Genomic DNA, 25,132 nt, shown 5'->3' with positions numbered 1-25,132 from the left:
ATGAGGTTAAGTTAGGTTATGCTAGCTTTGGTATAATCTTAAATAATCAACTAATAAAAACCAAACCAAGAAATTAAGTTAAAGCTGGTGGTCAAACAATATCTAAATATTACTATGATTCATCATTAGTAATCATGGAGCTAAATAAAGTGGGATTGATTTAATAATAATTTTGTCCAGGACCTACTTAAATAAAAAAGTTCTGGTTTCATTTTATCTTATTTACATAGTTACATTCTAAAGAAGTTCCTTATTGCATAAATATTATTCATCAACAATTTAGACATATTGAATATAACTACTAACTAGGTACCATCATAATTAGAATACATTTAACAAAATAATACAAATATAGTAGGTAGGAACATAAAAAATTATAACAGTAATATTTAATTAAAATATTAATGATTTTGTGTAATTACATAATAATAATATTTAAATTTTTAAAAAATACTGATATTCATAAACTAAGGGTTACATTAGAAATAATGAACTGAAAAAAAAAACAATATTTTAACTAATATTTAAAAACAACTTGAAAAAAAATATAAACCTAAATCAGCTAAACCGTAGAAATACTTATAAATAACAACAATTTTGATATTAATAAAAAAAAATATATATTTTTTTTTCAACATAAGGAATTAATGATTATTTATAACTTTATAACTTTAGGGAAATCACTAAAACCCATAAATTGTTAAATCGTTAAATCGTTTTAAAAGATTTTCCTAACAATCAGTGTGAATTAACAAAATATACTTTCAATTAATTCAATACTCATAAGAGTAATATCAGTAAAAATAAATTAATACAACAAAATATTAATTGTGAATAAAATGATAATAAAAAACTAAATAAATAAAATGATCAGTTATCCCAATTTTCTGAAACATAAAAAAAAATAGTTATAAGTTATCTAGCAATTAAATAATTAATAAATACTATTTTTTAAGTATATTTTTCTTTCTTAAATATTGGGGATGGATATTGATCATTTAATAATGCACCAAATAGTAAGTAGGTACATCAAATAATATGCTATTATCTCTATATTTCTGATAGGTAGGGAAATAGAATATCCGAGTTACTTTAAATTTGTTAATTTAAAATGTTATAATATATTTACAATGTAGATATGGTCAAAGATAATTTCCCCTCTTTGTCTTGTCAATTAAAGAAATGTGCCATTATTTTATAAATTACTTGCAAATTGGTTTCAAGCTTTTAGAAATCGGTATTATATTTACCAAAAATGGTTTTTAGCTAGTAATATTTTAGATTCTGAGCGGAGCAATGAAAGTATTTTTTACTTCATTTTTTTCCTTCCATAAAATACTTTTACTGAAAAAAATAAATGTAGCGATGATGGAGATCCCACCTTTGAAGGAAGTTTCTGGTAGCAAATTCTATGTGTACTTTGTTTAAAGGTTTAAAGTGAGAATGCACAGATTCTGTGCATCCATATACAACATCCTACCATAGTGAACTCAGTTCTGTAGCTAGAAATAGATGGGCCCCAGTGCAAATGTAATTTGTGGCCCCTTTAATGGCGCACATTGGGTGTATATAGTGGGTGCTGATATAATTGATGGTACACAGATTTGTGGGAGGCTTAGCCCCCCGCAGTCCACAACCCCAATAATAATATAATAAACTGCATTGCAATTATTTTAAATTTTTACTTATTTATATTCTTACTTTTTAATTATGATACAAATATAATTAATTAAAATTTTAATCAATTTTTCTTCAATACTTTGTATAGACAAATTAATAACTAATAAAAAATTTGATATTGTATAAATGTTAATGTAATCGCTACTCTTTATTTATTTAAGCTATTAAGCAACTATACTGTACATAATATATTATGTATTCAAAAATTCAAAAATAATTTTATTATTACATATGTTATTATATGGGAATAGGGAGTGCTAATTTGAAGCCTGGCGGTGCTATATTATACTTAAAATAAAAAAGTGCTAACAGCTTTATCATTATATTATGATCTTATGAAAAACATTGTTATTAGTATAGATTCTTAATTCTTATATTATTTTATTTAAGTATGGGCCTCATATTAGAAATTGCAACGCGGGGCCCTGGTGTAATGAACCGCCCGCACCGCGGTTTCTACGGCACCGAGTGAACTGTCAAAATGGTAGCAGTGTGGCTGGATGCCACAAAAGGATGACATGCGTAAAAGGATCAATATTATTGTCAAGTTACAGCAAGTCTCTAACTGGACAGAGTATATTTTGTACTTAGGTTAATCAAAAAAATTGTAGTACCAAGTAGTATTATACACTTTATTTTGTACAATCTTGTACAACCAAAATTACATTTTGTACTACCTTCAAACCTTCCCTCCCTTAATTAGTAAAATTTTCTTAAACGCTCCAAAACACATTTATTAGGGCCACATATAACAAGGCTTCAGTGGCATATTTAGGATTTGTTTCTAGAGGGTGATAATATGACTAAAACTATTTTTACCATTAGGAGCCAAAGGGACCTGGTTCCTTCTCTTCATACCTATTCGTAAAATACATTTTTATAGGCCATGATTTTACTTTATACTATACAAATATATTTTATAATATTATATATTTATTACTTAATAATCTATACTCAATAAATAAAGTTTTGGGAGTTGATAATCACTCAGATCATCCCCCGTAAATACACAACTACTAGGCCTTATATAATATGTTAAACATATGTATAAAAAAAATACTTAATAAAATCAATTGTTATTGACGTTTTATTCCTGTAGTCCTATCATATAAATATGCACTTATATAAACCTATGAATTATTACTATGGTTGTTTAATTTTGTCATTTGAACAAATTTATTTACATTTATATTAGTGATGGGTCGAACCCCGATTTTTTAAATCGAAACGAACTTTAAATTATTTTTTCGAACTCGAACTGAACCGAACCTTCATATTTTCTACCGAACCGAACCGATTATGATTTTAAGTCGAACTCAATACTTTTTATCATGTACATTGTACCTACCTACAAATTAAATTGAGTATAATATGACAATACAATCAGTGCATTTTAATAATATACAAAAAAAAATTAGTAATAATAACTATAATTATTCACAAATGATTAGTAAAATGTATAATGTAAGACGTAAGTAAAGTTGTAAACATGTTTTTAATATCAGCAGTCGCGGTATCAAAATATTATCAGGGATTTACCCAAAATAGATTTTAACCTCTACAATGAATATGTTAAAAACAAAAATAGCTATATTATGAATGTAGATACACTGCCTCTATTAGCAATAAGCAACTTATTAATGTTTTGGTCGGCGGAGGGTGGATGTGTAACGGGCGACTGGAAAAATAATATTACTTATATTATTAAAATAATACGTGCCCGCTACAGATTATCACTTTCTATCGCCAATAGTCCAATTATTTCTAAATAATCATTATCAATTTTTATTTTTTAAAAAAACTTTTGAAGAATTGTACAAATATATCGTTATTCGTTTTCGAAGTATCGTGGCCAGTATATTTGGTTCGACAAATATTTTTAAGTTCGATTTTCGAACAGTAAAATATGCTTGATAGTTCGGTTCGATTTTTTTTCATGCAGAGTTCGAATTTCGAACCGAACTGAACATCAAGGGTTCGGTTCGAGATCCGAACAGTTCGACCCATCACTAATTTATATTTAATACATTATTTAATTTTAGTATAATAATATATACTACAGAACTGGGATGTATCAATTCATATTATACAGAAGCCCTTAATGAGTGTACAAATATTACAAAATATACGCATAAATAATGGACATCTGTCAGATGGTATTGTAATACACTATAAAAAATTTTTTTTATTAGTTAAAATTGTTTTTAATTTTTCGGTATTGGGGCTTTCGAGTTTAATTTTGATGGAGGCCTACTAGTAGATTTCCGATTTCCCTATGGGCCAATCCATTAGATCGTCCATGCATACCTATCATTTTTAACAGGTAGATAGGAATATCTGTAATTGATTAATTTATAATTCAAAAATAATCAACAGGAAATATTAGGTACCTACTCAGATATCAAGTTTTAAAATAATGGCAGTTATATTAGGCAGGTATGTATGTACATTATTTTATGGTGTATAGAAAATGTTAACAAAAAAATTCAGTGAAAAATGTAAATATCAGTAGTATTTTTTTAGAATTACACTAAAAAAAATTAATTTTTTTGAAAACTAATTTTGTATAAAAATTCAAATTTTTCCTTAATTTATTGGTTTTTTTTTTCTAGTTGCTTTTGAAAACTATTGGGAATGTAAATTTTGACCTCCCAAATGCATAAACTAGATTTACTTTCCTACCAAAAAAGTTACTGTTGAAGAAAATCGAAGCACTTTTACTGCTCTAAACCGTGACAGATACAAAAATAAAAAATAAAACACAAAAGCACAGTCATTGTAAAATCAATACATTCATTACTTCGCTCAGAATCTAAAACAGAAAATAATTTTGTTTATAATATAAGGCTTGAGTTACATTAAAAATCAATAACAGTTACAGCTGGTAAATTATGATCATAGAGAAGGGGGAAATATTTTAATTTTGTACTTCATCTTCTATAAACCCCAAAAACCACTACCAGTTTGAGAGTAGTACAAAATTGTACAAAATAAAGTGCATAATACTAGGAACCTGGTTTAAAGTTGAAATTTGTAAAAAAAAAACTGATTAAAGTGCAGGGCTATCGTCACCACAGCACCTGTAAGAAGAAATTGGATTTGGGGCTTGAGGTTGTATAAAATTGAATTTTGGTTGTACTGAATTGTACAAAATAAAGTACATGTTTACTGCTTGAAGCAATTTCTGATTTCAAAAGTATGGGTGCTGGAGTAATGCACCTATATTTGTTTTAATTCTTAAAACCTTATTTTAACTTTTACTATGATATTGGTTGTTAATACATAATTATTTTTAGTGACATATTCAAAGTAAACATAAAAATTTTAGCTTAAAATTTATCACACCAGACACAGTTTGGTTTTTGAACACAACAAGGTTAAAATAGCTAAATAGTTAAAATATTTGTAGGTACTCGTTGTATTTATGCAAGACATAATGAATCTATTCCATATTTTGAAGTTGCATGATGTCGTGTTCTTATTTAGGTATTTCTCATTGTTACTTAGTGTAAGTACCCTAAATAATAATATTTGTGGTAAGTACAAGGTACCTACTTATAATCTTTCAAAATTTACACAATTTTATCAAAACAGCAAAAATGTGTGCGGATCTTCATATAATTAACTATGTAATTTTTACATAGTTATTTAATTTGTTTTATAATTTTAATACAATTTATATTTGTGATACCATAATACATCAAAGAGACTGGGTATGCTTCTTAAAAATCTCAATTTTAAACAAAAATATTGAAATAACCATTGATCTATACAGAATGTAAAATTGTATTACATATATTGATACTTATTATTTGATCATTTTTAGAGGTGAGTGAAAAGAAAATATTGGCCATAATATTAGGTTGACTCAATTATGTAATCCTAACTAACTTTCAAGTACAAATCCAACTAAAACATCTACAAACAAAGAACCATAAACTTAGAAAAAATGAAGAAATTATATTGTAAGCTGCTTATGTTTAAATGTATGATAAAAATTAATATTTAGTTACCTGTTATGTAATTATCAACAGGTATTGGTTCTCGGTTTAGATATGTAACAACGTTGACATCTGATGTGTTTTTACTGCAATATTTTTCTGATAAATCATGTTTACTGTTATTGCTATTCGCACTATGTTTTTTTTTTTCTAATCTATGTCTAGACTTATTGCTTGGTTTTGAATTTCGTTTTTGATTCAGATCAATGACATCATTAACAACTTTTTTATATTGTTGATAATTATATGTTTTATGTTGCTCAGTATCACCACAAACCCAAATTTCAGCATTTTGAACACTAAACACTGATTTTAGCACACATAAAATACGTGGTAAAATGTGTTGGGAAGGTTTATAACTTATTGGCTCTTGTTGAATTCCAAGATATCTATAGCCAGTTAATTGTGATTTCATCTCTTGAAAAGCTTTTTCGAGACTTCTAAAGTACATAGGATTTTGATCATAAGGTTTGAGGAACAAACAAAACAATACTTCACTGTCAACTTTGTAGATCAGTAAATCACCATGAGTCATTGGTTTAACATTAATATCTTCTAACAATCTATAAATGTTCAAATAGGTATTATTAATTTTTAAGGTTAATTTAAATTAAATTAATTTTTTAATTTAAACCGCTTATTTTATCAACAAACTATATTGAACAAACATTACTTTTATAAAATAATACAAAATATAAATTACTTTTCTTTAAATGGGAATTTAGCATTAATATGTTCAAAAACTATGTCATTCCAATTCTCTGAGTACACCGTGTTTATATCTATAAATAGTATTAAATCAGTTTGTTTCTCCATCTCCCACAGTTGTTTATAAGTAAAATTTACTTTTGGTGGATTGAATTGTTGTATATCTAACTTCTAGATTAAAAAAAATTTAATTATTACAAAAAAAAAAAAATAATAATAATAATAATATAATAAAAGTAACAACTTACTGGTGATGCCAGGCATAAAGTTACTTCAATATTGGATAATTTAAATATTTTTGAAATCAGTTTCTTCACTTCCGTCATATCAAATGTGTCTAATCCATACTTTGGAATTGCCAATTTTGTTAATTTAAGGCCATTCATTTTACTACGTAAATTATACAAAGCTATTTCTAAACTAGATAATAATGGTTTTTGTACCACTTTTTTTTTTATGACTAAATAAAATACATGTTGCTCATTATGTATAATATGACCGACATCACTCACACGTAAATGTTGATCCATTAATGCACCAATTTTACCAAATTTGAACCTAAAATTTTAATTAATTTTTCACAGACAGAATTAAATAATGTAATTATGATTATCATACTTAAAATCAGCTGTCATGCCCATAGAGTTATGAAAATCTTCACAAATACAATGTGCTAAAGAAAATTTAGAAGGTAAATCAAATATGTCATCTTCCACTTCATATATATTTAACCTAAAAAAATATAGAATTAGAAAATTGTTTATGAGTTTTTAAAAATCTGGTTAATGATTAACAGTGCAATAAATGGTATGCAAAAAAATAATTTTAAAAATTCCAATTTATAATTAATGTAATTGTAACAATAATTATATAAAACTCAAAGGGAAATGCAATCAAATTAGTTTTGCAATTTATTTTTCTGACAGTTAAATATAATGCTACTTACATATTATTTTCAATTTTTGTAATAGGTTTTTTGAATTCATGATTATCGTTATCTTTCCAGCCTTCACTGGCTGGTTCTTTTGTGGTCCTAAAAATGGTTTTAATAAGAAGTCTTATATATTAAAAAATAATAAAATAAAAACAGATTTTTTAAAGATTTTAAGACACTGTAAATGTACACATGATAAAAAATCTCAAAAAGAAAAATATTTAGTTTTGAGATTCTGTTCTAAAAATAAATCATGATGATATTTAGATATTATCAGTTTTTATAACCAGTATTTGAATCCATCATCAACATCATATTTGATATTTTATGTTTTAAAAATCGGTTTGCTAAGAATTACGTAAAATCTACTTTATCAACTAAATATAGATAGAAAAAACCATCATAAGCAATAAGGTTAAGGGTTGTCAGCACTGTTGATTTTCTCTTTTTGACCTAAAAGCCATATAATATTAAATTTGAGTTTAATAGAACCAACTTGATGTTGATAGCTTTAGTATTTCAATGAATTGACCAATCATCGAACTTAAAATTAAGTGTATTATATGTGTTCTTATGGCTTTTTTTATACAGCATTTCAATTTATACACAAACTATTTGTATTTAAAATATTACAATTATTTTAAAATGATCATATCTCGCTTTAAAATATAAATATCATAAAAAATCATCTATGTAAGAACGCAAGATAATATTCTAAAATGTAACTTTGATTATTGATCTATTAAATTCACCATTCAAATACTAAAGCTAAACATAAGGTTGGTTCTACTAAACTCAAATTTGATGTTATATATGGGTCAGAAAGAGAAAACAAAAAGTTCTGTTATTATTTTAAAATGTTTTATTATGTTGAACAAACCTTGTTGCTATATAGCTGTATGTTCTAGTTAATAAAATAATGAACTTATAAATATTGAAGTTACAAATAAAGCAATTGTATTTATCATAAAATACCTGCTATAAAAATTATAAAATTAGATTCAAATATTTGTTTTCTATACCAAGTTTTGAATGATACTAGTAATATAAATGATAATTTGCAAAAAAAAAAACTTTTTAGTATACTAATTTTGTAAGTTGAATAAAACTAGTTTTGAAAAAATAATGATTATTCCATTCATTGATCTACAGAATTTGGCTGGTGATCCAGTATACCTAATATATACATTGTACATAGAGTCAACATTCTTTTATTCAAATTAAATTAAATGTCATTTTTTTTATAAAGAATCTAAATTATGTAATACTTAATAGGAAAACTAATTTTGCTTTAATAATTAGATCCTATTTTACTAAATGTTTGCTTTAATGAAACTTACATATTTTCAGTCTTTGAGAATGGTTTTCTGTTCTCAGTGCCGTCATGATTATCTCGACATTCACTATTATTTGATGGGGTCCTTAATAATAATTTTCTATTAATACTGAACTTAGAAGAACTTGAAAAATTAATTTCAGATTTTAGAAAATAGCTACTTTTAAAAAATGAAATAATTTAAAAAATTTTAAGTTGCAACAAATGTATAAATAATAAAAATTATCAATTATTTGAATCGCAAAAAAAAAAAATTAGATATAATATTACATATTACATAATATGCATTCTATTGTTCTAAATCTTTACTATGATGACACTTACACATGTTCAGTCTTTGAATTTGGTTTACTATTATCAAAATCTTCAAAATCTTTCCAGTGGACATCATTTTGTTTTGTGATCCTAAGAAATGATTTTTAAGATAAGTTATAATACCAATAAGTAATATTTGAAAGAACATTATTAATTTTTTATACATAGAGACTTTCCAACAGTTTATATAGATTGAATTTAATATATAAAAAGTTTTTTTTAGATTCTGAGTGTTGTAATGAATGTATAGATTTTCAGTAGCACCTCCTCAAGGGTAAAATATTTGGTGGTTGTACACAGTGGCGACTCGTGATGTTTAAAGTAGATGGTTTGCAATTGATAATTATCGTAATAATCCTTCAAAAAATTATTAGTTGATGTATATATGTTACATAACTAGACTACATTTTAAGAGTATATAATTGGCGTCTCTATGCAAATAACAAAATTTTTTTTTAATTACATTTTTTACTATAGAATAAATACTGTTTAACAGATACTCGAGAAACTATATAGAAATTAAAATGAATTTTAGATTCTGAACGAAGTGATAAATGTATTGATTTTACAATGACATGTGTGTTTTTTTTTTTTTATGTTTGTTTTTGTGTCTGTGTACAGCATAACTAGTCGAAATAATGCTTCAATTTCAAACTTTGGGGGTGGTTTCCGATGTAAAAGTGAATATCCTTGGTGCATTATAGAGGTCAAAAGTAAACATTTTCCAACAGTTTTCAAAAAAATCGAGAAAAACAAAAAAAAAAAATGACAGAAAAACGGGAATTTTTACGCAAAACCAGTTTTCGACCAAATCGATTTTTTTATATGGTTGTAATTCAAAAACTAATCACTGTAAATACTTGAAATTTTCACCAAATGTTAATGTTAGTGATATCTATATACAGTTCAATTTTAAAAAATTGGAAGGTTCCTTATGAGTTGTTCTAATTGTAGCTAAAAAAAAATTAAAAATCGTTAGTCACAATTTTTGTTTATGAGCGTTTATAGTTCAAATTTTTACGAAATCTGTCAAAAACGCGAATATTTGCAAGTAATTTTGAAGTTGAAAAATCATAAAAATTTTTGTGTTTATAACTAAGAATTAAAAATACAACACTAAGTTTTCCATACGTTTTCCTTCAAATAGCTATAGATAAAACTCGAAGCTTCATTATAGGAAAAATTTTAAGTGCGTTTGAATTTTAAATTTTTTCGAAATAGCGTAACGATAACGATTTATCCTGAAACGATTTTAAATATTTGTTATTATTCAAAAAGTATAAGCCGTAGATACTTGAAATTTTTATCATTTATTTATATTGGCATTTTATTTACATAATTTAATTTTCAAAATATTTTGACTTGTTTTGAGATATTTATAGACGACTGAAATTTTCAATTTGTCTGAAAACATTTTTTTGAAGTGTCGATAAAATTTTTTTGGCCCTATCAAAATACTAGAAAATTTAATACAAAGTTCCTCATAAGTTATTCTTATAGTGAATAAAAAATCATAAGAATACATAGGTACAATTTTTTTTTATTAGCATTTGAAGTTCAAATATTGACAAAAATTCGTCAAAACCATGAATAATTTTTTTGTGTTTGTCATTACGTTTTGGGGCAGTAAAAATGCTTTGACTTTTAACTTCAGTACCTTTTTAAATCAAAAAGGGAATCTAGTTGATACAGTGGGGGATTAAAAGAAAATAATATTTCTATATCTATTTCTAAATAATCGGGATAAACAAACTAAAAATTAACGGAAAAACGGGAAATTTTACGTACAATCAGTTTTCGACAAAATCGATTATGATTTTTTTATGTAACTTTAAAACGAATGAACATTGATACATGACATTTTCACCAAATGTTGATATAAGTACCTATGTTCTATTCACCATGAAATTAAAAAAAAAAATTTGACTTAAGTTGAACTATTCATAGGTATATGCAATTTTCAATCATTATTAGTTTTTTTTTTAATTAAAATCGATAAAAATTTATTTTTTAGGTAGAAAATCTTGAAAATTTAGTACAAGGCTCTTAACATATTATTACAATAGCAGTTGAAAAATAAAATAAATTCATAGTTACAATTTTTTTTTATAAGCATTCAAATTTTAAATTTTGACAAAATAAGTAAAAATCACAAAAATTCACAAATTATTTTAAGCTAGAAATTAATAAAAAAATTTATTTTTTAAACTGTTTTAAAAATTTAATGAAAGATTCCTTATAAGTTTTACAATCTGTATCACAAAAAAAATGTCCACCGGAAATGCAAATTAAATTTTTATAAGCATTTGAATTTCAAATATTGACAAAAATTCGTCAAAACCATGAATATTTGCGAATTTTTTCGTAGTTCAAAATTCATGATATTGTTTGTATTTTTATCTAAGGTTATAAAATTCAACAATAAGGTTTCCATAAGTTTTGCTTCAAATAGCTATAGAGAAAATTTGAATCTTCATTATAGGAAAAATTTTTGAGCGTTTGAGTTTTAAATTTTTATGAAATAGCGTAATGATATCGATTTATCCTCAAACCAGGTATATGTATATCTATTATAATATAAGGTATTATGAATTATGATAACTACACTAATTGATTAACCATGCCTTATGCAAAATGCGTCTAAATTGAAAAATCAAATATTTGTTTCAAAATAGAATATATGACAATATTTAAATATAATATATCCTAGACTGACAAATCATCTCCGTTCAGAATCGTTTTTCGTATACAATGATACCTATCATTGCATTCAAATTTAATCCCATTCATTACACTCATTACAGTAACCTACTGTACAACAGAGCGACATCCACGACTTACCAGCTTTTTAAAATTATGCACACCTAGGCACGAGCAGTCACATGATCAAATTTTTAACTAAGGAACTTTTCTGGTGGAAAAGTGAATCTAGTAGATGCATTCAAAAAGAAAAAAAAGAAAAAAAAACTAAGAAAAAATTGGAATTCTTACACAAAATCAATTTTGGTTTAGTGTAAATCTAAAAAAAAAAACCCATAGATATGTGTAATTTTCAGAATATTTTGATTTTTTTGAGCTATTTATAAGAATAAGAAAATTTTGATTTTGATTAGTTTATTTTAGTATCATTGTTGATAAAAAAAACTATTCACTCAACCAAAATCTTTGGAAATTCAATAAAAAGTTTTTTTACATTTTACAAAAAAAAGTTTGAAGGAAAGTCAAACACAGTTTTATGAGTATTTGAAATTGAAAATTTACATTGAATATTTTTACATGTAAATTAATTAAATTAATAATTTCTTATCAAACAATATGTTGTTATAATAGCATGATGTAATGGATAAAAAATATTTAAGAAATATATATACGTTTTTTATATAAGTATTTAAAGTTTAAATTTTGAGGAAATTCATTAAATGTTAAATTTTAATAGCTAAGGATTATATTATTTCGAATTGTATAGAAGTATTCTCATAAATAGATACACTATACAAACATTATCTTTTTAAATAGATATTTTAGGTCAAAATCTTGACAAAATTAAATATTTTAATAGAGAATGTTTTTAGTTTTTTTTGTGTAATTTAGAATAATGTTATAATATAGTGGATAAACCATATCTTTGCTATACATTGTTTTTATATCATTGAGTTCAATTTTGACATATCCATTATATTTTTAAAATTTAATAGTAAATGCTAATATAAATATTGGAGACGATTTCAAGTATGTACAATCATTTGTTTTTGAGTTACAGCAAAATAAAAAATAAATAAAATTCGTCAAAAACTGATCATGAGTAAAAATTCCCGTTTTTTTGTTACTTTTTAGGGGTTTTCCTGACGTTTTTGAAAACTACTGAAAACTTCATATTTTTAACCCCCCAAAGTTCCAACTAGAAGAATTTTCCTTTTCAGAGAGGGGCTGAAATAAAAAACAAAGCACTATTTCTAATCCAAAACATGATGACGGACACAAAAAAATCATAATAATTTTTCAATAACACTTAGTATTTTCAATTATATGATAAAAACATTTTCTTAGTCAAACTATTGATAATTAATTATTTATATAAGTTGTACACCTATCTCTTCTAATATGTGTTAACCACGAAGCCTAAAATAATTATGATGGCCCCCAATATATATACATACAGTAGAGCCTCGATAATCCGAACGAGATTGGGGAAAGGTGTCGTTCGGATTAGCGATTATTTCGGATTACCTATGGCTTAAAAAAAACATCAATTTTATTGTAATTTTAATTATGAAATTTTATTTTTATTTGTAGGTATTAATCGTGTAAAAACTCGTAATTTCAAAAGACAATGAATACATAAAAATATTAATATAATTATGAACTTTTAGTTTTTACCATTTAAAATATTAGTTTATTTTTTTTTATTTTTTTTTTTTGTACACTGGTTCCTATTATGGATTGATATGCATTGTCCCACATAATCGAAAAATTGTGCTACCGGAAAATATTATTTATAAATACATGCATAATATGTACATATTATGGTGATAAGATAATTCTCAAGCCCGTTCGGATTACCGCGTCTTTCGGATTAGCCTGTGTTCGGATTATCGAGACCCTACTGTATTATAATACCATATTGTTTATATATTCCAATTAATTTCTAAATATTATTACCTACTTACTTAAAAGTTGAGATATTTCATCAAATTATTTTTAGTCAAGTCATCAATAATTTAAATTAGATGCTTACCCACTGAGTAATTAATTTATGTAATACTTAACACATTTTAAACCAGTGTTTTTAATTTATATTTAAATATTAAAAAAACCAACTTCTAACTTCTTCTTTGACTCAAGTTACTAATTTTACAAAACTAACCGAGTTAGAAATATGGAGAATTTTAGGAACTATCTTGGATTCTAACTTAGTTTGAATTTGTATTAAAGTAACTTAATTTTAACTAATTGAAATAATTATGAACTCGCCCTGTTTTAGGTTATAAATCAAAGTGTATACATAACAAAGAATTTATTTATTTGAAAACTCAAAAGGAAAATAAATTTGACTGTTCTGAATATTATTAAATATGATGGTAGGTACTTACATTTGAGTCTTTGTAATCGGATTTCTGCCATCATCCATTTCACAGTGGTCAATGTTATTTTTTGCAATCCTAGAAAATATTTTTTAATCATAAACAATAACAAAAATAAAAACATAATTCATTAAATATAGTCCAGATTCTATGTATAGTTATTTTCATAAATCATTAACATAGAGAACATATCAACATATATGTGAAAATATCTGTCCCAACATTGGCTATATTATGATTTATGATATTTTAATATTTATATTAGTTAAGAGCATGTAAATTATTACAGTAGAGACACAGGCACATTCACTCTTGTATTAAAAGTAATAATACAAGGTTGGTTCTGCTAAGCATAAATTTGATATTGCAAGTAGGTCAGAAATAAAACAAATGGTGCACTGACATCCTCTAAGTACTTTAAATTAAACAAAAACAAATGCTTCTAGATTTTAAAAATTAATAACTAATCTAATTTCTATGAAATTAAAAAAAGATGCTCAAGAATCTAGAGTCTACTCAACCTTGTTTGTGTAAGGCCCATTAAATTTAATGTAAAATTGTCAAGGCCCCCCTAACAATTTTATTATAATTTTATAACAGTAATCTAACATTAGACTTTATTGACAATGATTTATCATATGGTTGGTTGCAATATAACTAAATAACCAAAAATATTTTAAATGAAATAAATATTTCAAAGCCTCTTTAGCCATATAGCCACAGCCCCAGGTTGATAAGCATTGCTCTAGATAATAATCTTACCTTTATTTTTAGATAGAACTATTTAAAAATAATTTTGTTAAAATTCAATGCAAAAAATATATATTAAGCAAAGAGATATTTGAGTATATAAAATGATTAGAACATCATAGGGCTAGATTTGATATAACTGCCTATTTAAATGTTTAGAAGTAGTTTATTTCACACAATAATGCACTTATTTAAAAATGTATTTTCTAGTAGGATTTAAACATAAATGTGTAACTTTTTTTGAGATTAAAACAATAAAAGTATCAGAATTTCAACATATTGTTTAATTTTTTTTTTTATGTATTAAAGGTACTAAGATAACAGCCAGTTATGCCATGTTGTGTTACAAAAAATGATTGCAGTAACAAAGTGTAAGTTACAAAAAATTATTGAAGATATTAAATATTTTAAAAAGCTAAACACAAAACACATTCTGGTTCCACAGTTGTTATAAATAAAAACACAACACAGCATGATCATTAGTCATTACACAAAATTTATAATTTAAAAGTAAGGTAGTTATTGTGTGAAGCAAAGCAATTATGGCTTGTCTAGCACAATTATGTCACTTGTCTTTTTTAAATTCCTCATAACTTATTAAATAGCGCGAATAGAAATAAATACTTTAAAATTTTTCATAGAATTGAACATTTTTTCAAAATAAAAAAATTATTTGTATATTTTGCGCTCCTTAAACATAGGTAATACAATAGCATTATTAATATACTCATTTACTTGTCTTTATTCAATTTGTTTTCTAACTTGAATTGTTTGTCCTTTAATTTGTTTTCATTCATTGTTTTAGTTATTAATAACATTGCAGTATTTTTGATAGGATGTTTTTTTCTAACTCTTGCAGATCCAATGTCCTCGCAAGTAATAATTCTAAAAAATAATAAATAATAACAAAACTTAAGAGGATTTAATTTAATATTTTAATCTCAAAAATTAGGTACATAACACAAACGTAAATTAAATTAATTTATACTCGGCAAATATACATAATTCATGCGATGTCTATGTTGTGAAGTCGACAATGTTTACAATATTTATTTTTATAAGGTTTAGGAAGTATCGGAAACTATGACCATAACGCCATGTCCTACGTGAATCTGACTAGTGCGACTCGTGCGAACGAATTCTATTCTGACCATGCTGTTCTATCGCAACACAATGCGTCCGATGCGACAAAATACAAACTGTTTTGTTTTTCGTCGCATAGGTTGGATTCACAGCATAAGAATTTTGTGGGGGAAGAGGGTTTAGCAACATGAGGGTATGCGAGATAAAAATTTATCACTAAAAACCCGGGTGGTCATACATCCGAGAACTAGCAATAGCAGACAATGTTTGGCCGTAGCATACATTAGCAACCATAAACAAGAACCGTGCCACACCAGACCCCTACGATCCCTTGTATACTAATTAAAGACGCATATAGAATGTCTATAATTATTGTACACAATTTTTGAATCTTTCATTAGAAATTAAGTTGATGAATAGTCATAGATACACCAGATATATTTTAGATATCTCTTATTGGACTATTTTATATACCTATTAAAATATATGTATACACAAACATAACAATTTAACATTCAGAAAAATCCATTTACTTCATTTTTAATTTTAGATTAAATTAATCAATCATGCAATTTAAAGGTAAGAGTTATCAGGTATCGGATAATTTTTTTTTGTTATTTTAGGTTTTAAGTAATTGATGAGCATTTCAAAATAGTACATTGTTTGTAAAATATTAAATCATACAATTTCTTCACAATTAAAATATCAAAAAAATGCAACTGACCCCTGATAATATTCTTACCTCTGAATAAGTTAACTCATTTTTATGTTAAAAATTACATTATAAAAAAATGAAACGTTTAAAACCTAAAATTAGATATTTTAATTTTTAATGCATTTAACAGAGACAAAACGTAGGTCGTTTTACTCCTATTTCTTGTATTTGCTGTTTTATGTAATTATTTAAACAATTAAAATTTTGAAAACAATAGCAAAAATATTTTTTACAAATGGTTTATGTTAAATCAACACTCACTCTTCTTTAACTTTGTCTACATTGTTTTCAGAATTAGAACTATAAAAATTATGGCAATTTTAAATTTTGAACAATTATTTAAAATAAACTTTTTCAATACAAAATTATATATAAAAATACATTAATATCTAAACATAAATAAAATACTAACTTTTCTCTTGATTCTCTAGGAATTTGAGACTTAGGTCTTTTAAAAAAATAAACAACAAAATCACCATTTTTTTAAGAGGACGTTATACCCACATGTGTTGCCTTCATCTTACAAGCGCATAACATAGTAAATTATATAATCAGCAGATCACGTTTATGCTCCGTATGTTTAAATTTAGAGTGAATTGACCTCTTATAAAAATTAAAGGTAAGATTATTGTCTAAAATATTTCAATTTTAAAACGAGTAATGAGCATATTAAGATATTCAAACAATTTACAATTTTAAAATACTCATTACTCGCTTTACAATTAAAATATAATTAACAGCCTATAAGATGCCCTCGATAATAATGTTACTTTAATTTTTATAAGAAATCAATTCACTCTAAATTTTAAACTTACTGAGCTACATGTGATCTGCTAAGCATAAAATTTGTGATGTTACGGACTTGTAAGACGGAGACAACAGATCCAAGTATAACGTTTTCTTATGAGGACATTGTGCCTGCACACGTAAGATAGCAGCTTTTCGTTTATTTTTGTTCATCTATGGCTCCACATAGACATTTATGGAAATTTTTTTAAGTTTTGATCATTTTAAAATGCATAGCTTCAAAAAGATCATAACCTAATTAAAAATAATAACAATAAAAGCTTAAGTGGGATCTTATTGCCTTTTAATATCATAATAGCTACCATTCGCTCTAATATCAAAACTAACAGCACACTATTGAAACTGGTGAACAAAAATTTGGAATGTCGTACATGTGTAAGTCAGAGACCAAAATACAATACATTAGACGTTCTTATAATATTTTAATTAGATCTAATATATTTTAATAGTTACTTACTTTTGTTCATTTTCATAGTATTGAGAATCAGACCTAAACATAATAAATTATATTATACATAATTAGTATGAAATCTATAAATAAATTAGTTTAAGAACAATTTTATTCATCAAAATCATCAACTTATTTTAATTTATCTTAGGATATTAGTTTGTTTAACTAAGAAACTTACTCTTCGCTTAATTTGTAATTTACAATATTAGTAAAAGCTCCATTTACTATTTGTTGTTCTGTAACTATATTATGGTCCAAAACAGATTGATAATTATACCTGCATGAAAAAAACATTGAATTATTAAAAAATATGCAAATACGGAAGAAATATTTTATTATAACTCTATTTTTGTTTTTTCTGGAAAGGTTTTAAACTAAAAATCAAAAAAAAAAATATATATAACATGCATATTATGTGGCACCTATAAACAAAAAAAATACATGTCAACTAAATAACATGGCATATGAAATGTTCCCAAACTAGGAAAAAACACTAAAAATCTGAAAGCTATAATACTAATATGTTGATATTGTCATGTTGATTTTTCCATGTTTGGGGAACATATGTAATATTAATGATAATGAATTTTTAGCTGATGTCTGTACATTTAGTCATGGTATGAGCCACTCAAAAATATTTTTACTACTATATATTTGTATGTTAAAAAAAACTAAATTATAAAGTTCTAAGATTTTGAACTCACAAATTAACAGCTAACTAACTTACTCTTGGTTTAACAATTTATTTTCAGTATCAGACATTACTACTTTTATACAATAGTCTTCTTCATTTTGATTTTCATGACTAAAAGAATAATGACAATTACACATTTAAGGAAACATAAACATTAAGTAGTCAACTTAGAAAATGCTTGATGATTCAAATTTGTTTTATTGTTTTTGAAAATATTACAGTCACCTATTGGACTTGAATATTTGTTTAGGAAGTTACAAAATAGTTACATACTCTTTATTGATTTTGTCTATTAATTCCTCGAGTAATTCATTCACCATATCATCAATAACCTTGTCAATAACTTTATAAAATTGTTTTGATTTTTGATTTTTATTGATTTTATTAGAAATAAAATAATCATCACACCTTGCAGTAAAGAAAAATATTGAATTATTTTAAAGGTCAACTTTAATAAGTTAAAATTTCTGATATTTATTTATTTATTTTTTTGTTTTTCTAAAATATTTAGTTATCTAGAGACCAGTCTGTTATATAAATTAATATTAGTTTATAACTAAACCCATACTAAGTTTAACTTAATCCCAGTAGCTAATTTACTTTTTAGGAATTTAGTATAATACTAACAACTTACTTTTTAATCCCATTGTCAATTAAACCATTCATACCAATAACTTTATTTGCTTCTTTTTGCTCTTCATTTTTGCTGATGTGATTGGAATATAAATTACACCTTGAAAGGAAAGATAAAAATTAAATTATTCTAGAAATTTGATAGGCTAAACCGATTTAAGATTATCCCACATTATCCCATACCAGGATAATGAACCATGTAAATGATATGGTCTAAAAACATCCCAATGTGTTTTTTCACACCGGTTTAGTATAGCAAATTTCTAGATTTTAAACATTAAACTACGGTAACATAAAATTCTAGAATATTCATTATTTTTTTTTTTATTGCACTTAAACAACTTTGATATTGACAATAACTTGTCTAAGAAGTTAAAATATCAATAGTTGTACTAGTAACTTACTCTTTGTCGATCAATTCATTATCAGTATCATTGATAACTTTAAATACTGCTTTTAGCTCTTCATTTTTATTGGTGTGATTAGAAGAAGAATTAACATTGCACCTTAAACAAAATAATAATATTTAACTATACAGAAATATACGAGGAAATATATAAATTATTTTACTATGTATCTACTCAAATTAAGTATGAGATATTTTGTATAAATCTTAGTAAGTACAAAAATTAATTAGGTATATAGGCATATAGATAACTAAATAAAGTTAATATTAATAAAAATATAGATACTTATTATTAATATTGAAAGATTAATAATATAAATTAAGATAATATAGGTAATAAAAAGTGAAAAAAGATACCTAGTAATTATTAAGAATTTGAGTTTAAGCTTATTTAATTAATTTAAAAATCAATATTAGTAGTACCTATTTTCAATAGTTTTCTCAGGTAAATCTTCAGCCTTTTCAGTTGTTTTAAGATAATCAGATAAAATTTTAAGCCATGAACTGATTTGGAACATTATACATGCTGCAATAGAGAAAAAAATTCTTAGTACATTACGAGTAATGTACATTACCAAACTCCAATAAAAATTGATAGATTTCCAGTGTTCAACTCCATCAGATGATCTTCTAAATTTATAAAATAAACAATATGTAAATTAAAAATGTATGAGTTTTAAAAAACATTTGAGGCCCATGTCATACATAATGTATGACATAGAACTCCTATGAAAAAAAATGCATAATAAAGCATAGGTAGGTGCTTTGATTATTTATTATTTGGGTAGCGGTGTCATATGCTATCTACAAATTGCTATTTACCTTTAAATTGTGTCGTTTACCTAATGTTATCAATGAATGTTCTTAATTAAAGTTGAAAAGTATTTTTCATATCATTAAAAAATATTTCCAATCCGACACGGTATGTTGACTTCTTCCTGTCCATTTCATAGTTTTAGGTACTTTCATACCATGTGCCTAATACCATACGAGTTCTACTATCTGGCATAAACTTAATCCGCTATTACATTTTCCATTAATATTGACATAGGTGAAAAACAGATTTTTTTTACGAATAGACTGATAAGTTTGTCAACCACGAGTTTGGCAACGTAAATATTTTGTTTTCACAAATTGTCCATTGGAATCTCGTTTGCGGCTATTTTTATAACATTAGTTGAGAAAGTCACCACATACTTCATTGCTAACATTATTGATTTTTTAGGTAGGTAATACACCTTTTTGTTTTAAAAAAATCACACAAGTATCATCAGTATAAATAATATGTCTATATAAATCACCAATTGAAGTCATTTTGAAAATAATATAAATGACAAACACACTCGCATAATTAACTAATCATTAAAAACCCATGGGATCTAACTTTGTAGAATATAGATAAATATTATTACGATTATATAGATAACATCAGACAATAAATAGTATTTGTAGATAGCATATGACACTAGTATTTATTGCGTAGATAGTATACAACACTGTTTCCGTTATTTGTTCATAATAAAATGTTTTATTTATTTATTTTTATCAATTAATATTATAAAGAATATTTGTTGATTGTTTCACATAATACTTATAACTTATAAGTGTAACATAATGCATATAATTGCATATTTAGCCACTTTTTTTTTGCATATTTGCATCATATTCGACACTTTTTTAATGCATATAAATCCGGGCTCTACTTATAAGCATTATATTAAAAAAATTTTTAATCTAAAAATTCAGACCCCAGTTTCACCGTAAAAAAATAAATTTACCAGAAATCATGAGAATATTTATACAGTTGGTAAATACTACTTACTACCTATCACATACTAACTTATGTACCAAATAATATTATTCATTATTTTTACAAACCCCTCTGAAATATTAAAATATTTAAGCATAAGTAAGCAGTGTTGAGTAAAACACTTAAGAACAGTAATAAAACTATGTTACTTGTTACATTAAATATTTTTATTTAAAATTAGGTAAATTCGCTTCACCTTTCATGTTATTTTTTATTATGTTACATTACTTTTTATTTAAAAAGTGAGACATTACTAGTAGCTTTTTTTCTTTAAATGAATTCATAATTTCTAAAATTTAGTAATAAGAATAACTAATGAGTCATGGTAAAATTGTATAGCAGAGTATGGTATAACATTGATGATGTAGCGATACATTATCAGTAGCGGATCTGAAGATCATTTGAGGAGGGGGCGAATTGGTATCACAAATTGATAGGTACTAACAAAGACATCACTGAATACATATTTCCGATTTTAATACTAAAAACATATCTTTTTTGTATCATTTATTTATAAGTTTGAAGTTATAGTTATGACTTATGAAGTTCATATTCATTTTATCATATGGCGCTATAATTCAAGTAAAAAATATCCCTTGGGAGGGGTAATTGCCACGTCGCCTACTAAATCTGTCACTGAACATTGTTTGACTTAATGACGTTATATATGAACAAAATGTATAAGTATTAATTTGTAGGATCTTCAATAATATTATTGAATATTATATAAAACCTAAGAAATCTAAAATAAATTCAATTGATACATAATTTGACTCAAATATACTAGCTCCAAGGTTTTCTCATACATACTACATTTATCAATTATTTTAATAACATTGAAAATACCTAATACGTTACTTCAAAGGAATTAGGTACTTTCAAAAAGTAATTTTGTTACAATTGCAATAATTTAAATAAATATAATGAAATTACTAGAGCTTTACTAAAATAGTACCTTTAATGTCTTGTTTAATGTTTGAGTAATTTTGCTACAATAATTAAAAATGTCCTTACATTACTGTAAACACTGTATGCATTTCTATAGCTGGGCGGGGGGGCTAAATTAAAATGTACGATTCCTGGACAATAATTCCAGCTAAACTTAAGAGGATGCTACACCCACATGTGTTGTCTCCGTCTTACAAATGTAAAACATTATGAAAACTGTTTTGCGCGGTAAAGAACCACTCAAGATGTAATCCAAGCTAAGCAACCAAATTTTCACACTATAGAGAGAAGAATATTTAAAGTGCATAGTAGTTTATATTTTTTCAATGTCAGAACTTTAGTAAGAACTTTTTTTGAATTTGTGAAATAGAAAAATTAAAGACAACGTTGCACAGTAAATATTCTCCTCTTTTTAGTGTGAACATTTGGTTGCTTAGCTTGGATTACCTATAGCTCGAGTGGTTCATTCCCGCGCAAAACAGTTTTAGCAATGTTTTACATTTGTAAGACTGAAACAACACATGCGAGTATAGCGTCTTAACCATTCTTTCAATTTTATTTTTAAATGTTTATATTGCATTATAGGCAGGCCCAGATTGAACAGGTGAGCTACCAAGAAAATCTCGGTGGGCCGCGTAAAAATTCAAGATCAGTATTATATCAAACACTGATATAAACTAGAATAATTTAAAATAATAATATGTTTTTTATCTATATACAATATACGTCATATAATTATATAAATATATTATAGGTATATATAAAAGAAAATCAAATTTTAAACTTATAGTAACCTATAAAAAATTGATTAAAAATCGTCATACTACTCATGCTTAGGGCATGACTCATGAGTGGTGACTGATGAGTATAAAATGAAATGTTTACAAATTGCATAAATCCAGGCGATCTAAATTATATTTTATATTATCTATATTATCTATCTTATATTTTGCGTTTTTTTTTAATAATATAACTGAAGTATACTAAGTAACTTAATGTAATGTACCTATTGAATAGGTTAATTTGTAAATGTGCTTTAGAGAAACAATTATTATTTAAAGCACACATACTAAATAAGTGATCATAAAAAAATGTTTTTCGAATGGACCGATACTTTGTTGAGGGCTGGTAGAAATTTAAAATCTCGGTGGGCCGAAAAGCCTCTATCCGGCGCTAATTATAGGTATGCTATTACTTTACAATTGATCAACAATTAATTACCTAAACATTTCGACCGACCAAAGACATAAGATATAGGTACACCTCCGTGCTGGGGTGGCGGCGTCGTCACAGAAATAATTTGGAGTTGTAAGTTACTGTAGAATTAAGATTGAGAATAAACGACTGATGAAAAAATAAAAAATCGAAAAGATGATTTCCAACGCCACGTGCCTGATAAACGCCGCGCACCACCGCCACCCGCCGGCCAGCACCAAACAATAAGTCTGTCGGCCAACGGTCGTTATGAGCGAGTAAAATAACCACCACTCACTTGGGATTCATATCCGCCATTGCGTTGGTGGATTCTTGTCGAGGTTCTGTCAGCAGTCAAACGTGGATTGGATTCGCAACGGTCGCTGGCGTTGTCAAAACGTGGTGAGTGCAAAACGGGAAATGACAATCGGAACAACCAGGTCAAACATGGAGGATAACGAAAAACGTAGGTACCACTGCAGTCTGCGACTACAAGTCTACACTAGCACAGGCCACAGACAAGTTTAGCGCAACACGAGTAGGTACCAGCTAACACGCCGACGCGGTATAATATGATAAAAAAAAGTAGCGAATAGTTTAAAACGGTCTTCAGATATGGCGCGTCGCACGGCACTTCAACTTCAACAGACAGGCAGACAGCACTACTGCCACTACAGCCGGCGACGCCGCGACGGACAAGTGGCGATTAAAATAATATATTAATATGACTGATCGGCCAAATGATCACAGTGATACTATGTCGCGCGACCAGTCACCAGTGCAACCACGGCCTTAGACAAACTTTAATAATAACAATATTATTATGTTATGTCATAATTGCAATAATAGTAATAATAAATAATAATATTTTAATCGTTGTTAATAAATAATAAATTTATATTGTAATATAAATTATAATATCCAGCAAAGTTACACAATAGAGATATAGGTAATAATAATATTTTAGAGCTGAGTTTAAGCTAATATTAAGTAAATCTTCGGTCTCGGACTTCGCTACTTGGGTGGTTGGAAGGTGTCACTGTGTCAGTAACAGCATTATAAACGTCGTGTATTGTTGTATTCAAGACTGTGTTATTAATAAATCGCTATCGCACCAAAGTTAATAAAGATTAGAGATTATGCATTAGAGCGATAATAATATACCAACGGGTAATAACGTACAACACACTCACAGACACAATTTAGAGAATTAGCTATTTGATAATTTCCACCAAAAACAAGATGACGTATTTCTTTATCATTGTCCACAGGGGGGTGTTCTTGGTGTTCAAACACGCTCCGAAATATTTGGTTTTTTTATGGTTACTTACTTTTGTATTCTATTTTAATGTTAATTGTCAAATTATACTTTAATAGACAAGTATAATATTACATTGTTTAGTGTTAATGAAAAACAGACTAAAGCAAAATAAAAATCTTCTACTTTTCATAACTGATTTTAAAAAACACCTCCCAAAACTTTTTTATATGTAGGTCACTGACGGTCCACTATCCTGGGATCCTTTTTTGATCATTTTCCTCAAAAATAAAAACCAATACAAATCTTGACCATTTTGCTCCATAAT

At 26.2% G+C, this 25,132-nt stretch overlaps 2 protein-coding genes across 8 annotated transcripts in view; one reads left to right on the top strand and one right to left on the bottom strand.

Annotated features, from left to right (window-relative positions):
• Positions 1 to 670: 670 nt before the first annotated feature.
• LOC107170631 (uncharacterized) lies at positions 671 to 24,254 on the bottom strand. 7 transcript variants are annotated; one of them, XM_089217138.1, is made up of 18 exons: positions 23,845 to 24,252; positions 20,018 to 20,224; positions 19,593 to 19,694; positions 19,190 to 19,288; positions 18,829 to 18,963; positions 18,589 to 18,666; positions 18,040 to 18,138; positions 17,868 to 17,900; positions 15,541 to 15,690; positions 14,065 to 14,133; positions 8,984 to 9,064; positions 8,664 to 8,783; positions 7,336 to 7,422; positions 7,008 to 7,121; positions 6,638 to 6,947; positions 6,385 to 6,560; positions 5,694 to 6,244; positions 671 to 887 (listed from the first exon to the last, which is right to left on the bottom strand). In XM_089217138.1, exons 1-18 carry the CDS (start codon positions 23,862 to 23,864, stop codon positions 871 to 873), a joined length of 2,448 nt encoding a protein of 815 aa, XP_089073264.1. In that variant the 5' UTR covers positions 23,865 to 24,252; the 3' UTR covers positions 671 to 870. The 7 variants fall into 7 exon arrangements, with proteins under 7 accessions (XP_089073264.1, XP_089073262.1, XP_089073265.1 ...); XM_089217136.1 differs by lacking the exon at positions 671 to 887 and adding an exon at positions 5,453 to 5,598 and having other exon boundaries at positions 23,845 to 24,254; XM_089217139.1 differs by lacking the exon at positions 671 to 887 and adding an exon at positions 5,454 to 5,598 and having other exon boundaries at positions 8,664 to 8,744.
• Positions 15,128 to 25,132, top strand: part of LOC107170328 (MAM and LDL-receptor class A domain-containing protein 1-like) — a 42,675-nt gene continuing 32,670 nt past the window's right edge. The window contains exon 1 of the mRNA XM_089217143.1: positions 15,128 to 15,176. The gene's annotated coding sequence lies outside the window, so the exon portion shown is untranslated. The remainder of the gene's footprint in view (positions 15,177 to 25,132) is intronic.

Source organism: Diuraphis noxia, unplaced genomic scaffold (genome assembly GCF_037042655.1).
Source record: "Diuraphis noxia isolate RWA-SAM2 unplaced genomic scaffold, SU_Dnox_SAM2 contig0001, whole genome shotgun sequence".
Classification (NCBI taxonomy): Eukaryota; Metazoa; Arthropoda; class Insecta; order Hemiptera; family Aphididae; genus Diuraphis; species Diuraphis noxia.
This window is presented reverse-complemented; position numbering and strand designations above follow the sequence as displayed.